The following is a 1,519-nucleotide window of genomic DNA, read 5'->3' as shown; positions in this document are numbered from 1 at the left end:
GAAATGTCTTTAATAGAGGGAAGAGGAGCCCCCATGATCCTCTCTGCTGTTCTCACCTTCTTCCAGTCTGAGGCGCTGCAGCCTCCACACCACACAGTGAGACAGCAGGACAGAACGCTCTCTATGGTGCTTCTGTAGAAGGTGGGGAGGATGGGTGGAGGCAGGTGGGCTCTCCTTATCCTCAGCAGGAGGTCCAAGAGCTTCTGGGCCCTTTTGACCAGTGAGGTGGTGTTTCCAGTCCAGGTGAGGGTGTCTGTGATGTTCATACCCAGGAATTTGGTGGAACTCTGTTAGTCGTTGGGACTAAACTAGATCTTTCCTTGGACTCTTTGCAGTGAGATGGTTCTAAACTGACAGCTCCATCTTTGGGAATCCATAGACCTCCACTGGTCTACAGCGGTCCCCCTACGCCAAGTCATTGTCAACATCTTCCAGAGGTGATGAAGAAGTTGCAGACAGCGCTTGTAGAGAATGAGAGGGACGTGGTTTGGGCCTCCTTGGTTGCTCAGTCCACCATCGGTGGTTATGGGCCTATGAGGGCAAATGAAGAAGAAAACCTAAATTCTGGTTATTTTCTACTGGTTCCCTAATTTATTGGTCCAGCCGGTCACCGGAGAGCATCCAGTAGTTAGTGCGGGTAGCCAGCTACTAAATGACTGCTGTTTCTGTTTCCATGGTTACAGGTGATCCTGACAGTTTATCTGAATGACACCCAGCAGATGCTAACGGAAGTCCCAGTCACACCAGCAACACGGGTGGCTGACGTGGTGGAGTACTGCAAAGAGGCGGGCGAGTCCGATTGTCACCTTGCAGAAGTCTGGAATGGACATGGTGAGTCCTGGACCAGACCTGGTTCCTTCCAGAACTGCTCTGCTATTAAAGGACAATCATTGGCTTTCTCAGCCCTCAGTCCTGCCTGCAGGTTCAGCTTCTCACTCTCCTTCCATTCACGTTATTTTCTGAATAAATTCAATATTCATTAAAGACAGAGTTTGACCGGTTGATGCCAGAACACACTGGAGCAGACATCCTTCTTTTTTAAAATTATTTTTCATTTCCTGGTTATGACCTGTATGATGATGTCATAATAAAATAAAATAATAATAATAATGTATATATATATATATATATATATATATATATATATATATATATATATATATATATATATATAAAACATTTTTTCATTTTAAAATGGGTCTGGATTATTGGATCCGTGACCTCTGGACTAGAGGAAGCAAATCCATCAGGGCTGCAGAGGCGGATCTGATTCTGCTAGAGCTGTGCGGCCGGTTCCTGTGACAACTTCCTGTCCATCTGTTCTATAAGTGCAGTGGGCCCATCGTCTACTGGAGGAACTTCCAGGAGAACCTTTAGAGGAACCTTTGGTAGAACCTTCAGGAGATTTTTCAGGAGAACTTTCAGGAGAACATTTAGAGGAACCTTCAGGAGAACTTTCATTAGAACCTTTAGAGGAACCTTCAGGAGAACTTTCATTAGAACCTTTAGAGGAACCTTC

General features: G+C 45.3%; 1 protein-coding gene across 1 annotated transcript in view; it reads left to right on the top strand.

The window, feature by feature from the left end:
* Window positions 1-682: 682 nt before the first annotated feature.
* The window catches only part of LOC107101549 (apoptosis-stimulating of p53 protein 1-like), a 22,849-nt gene continuing 22,012 nt past the window's right edge, over window positions 683-1,519 (top strand). The window contains exon 1 of the mRNA XM_015400497.1: window positions 683-831. Within this exon, the coding sequence (XP_015255983.1) occupies window positions 720-831 (112 nt within the window). The 5' untranslated portion in view covers window positions 683-719. The remainder of the gene's footprint in view (window positions 832-1,519) is intronic.

The sequence above is a fragment of the Cyprinodon variegatus genome, unplaced genomic scaffold (assembly GCF_000732505.1).
Source record: "Cyprinodon variegatus isolate N-32 unplaced genomic scaffold, C_variegatus-1.0 Scaffold1112, whole genome shotgun sequence".
Taxonomy (NCBI): domain Eukaryota; kingdom Metazoa; phylum Chordata; class Actinopteri; order Cyprinodontiformes; family Cyprinodontidae; genus Cyprinodon; species Cyprinodon variegatus.
The sequence above is the reverse complement of the archived record's forward strand: the minus strand, read 5'-3'. Positions and strand labels throughout refer to the sequence as shown.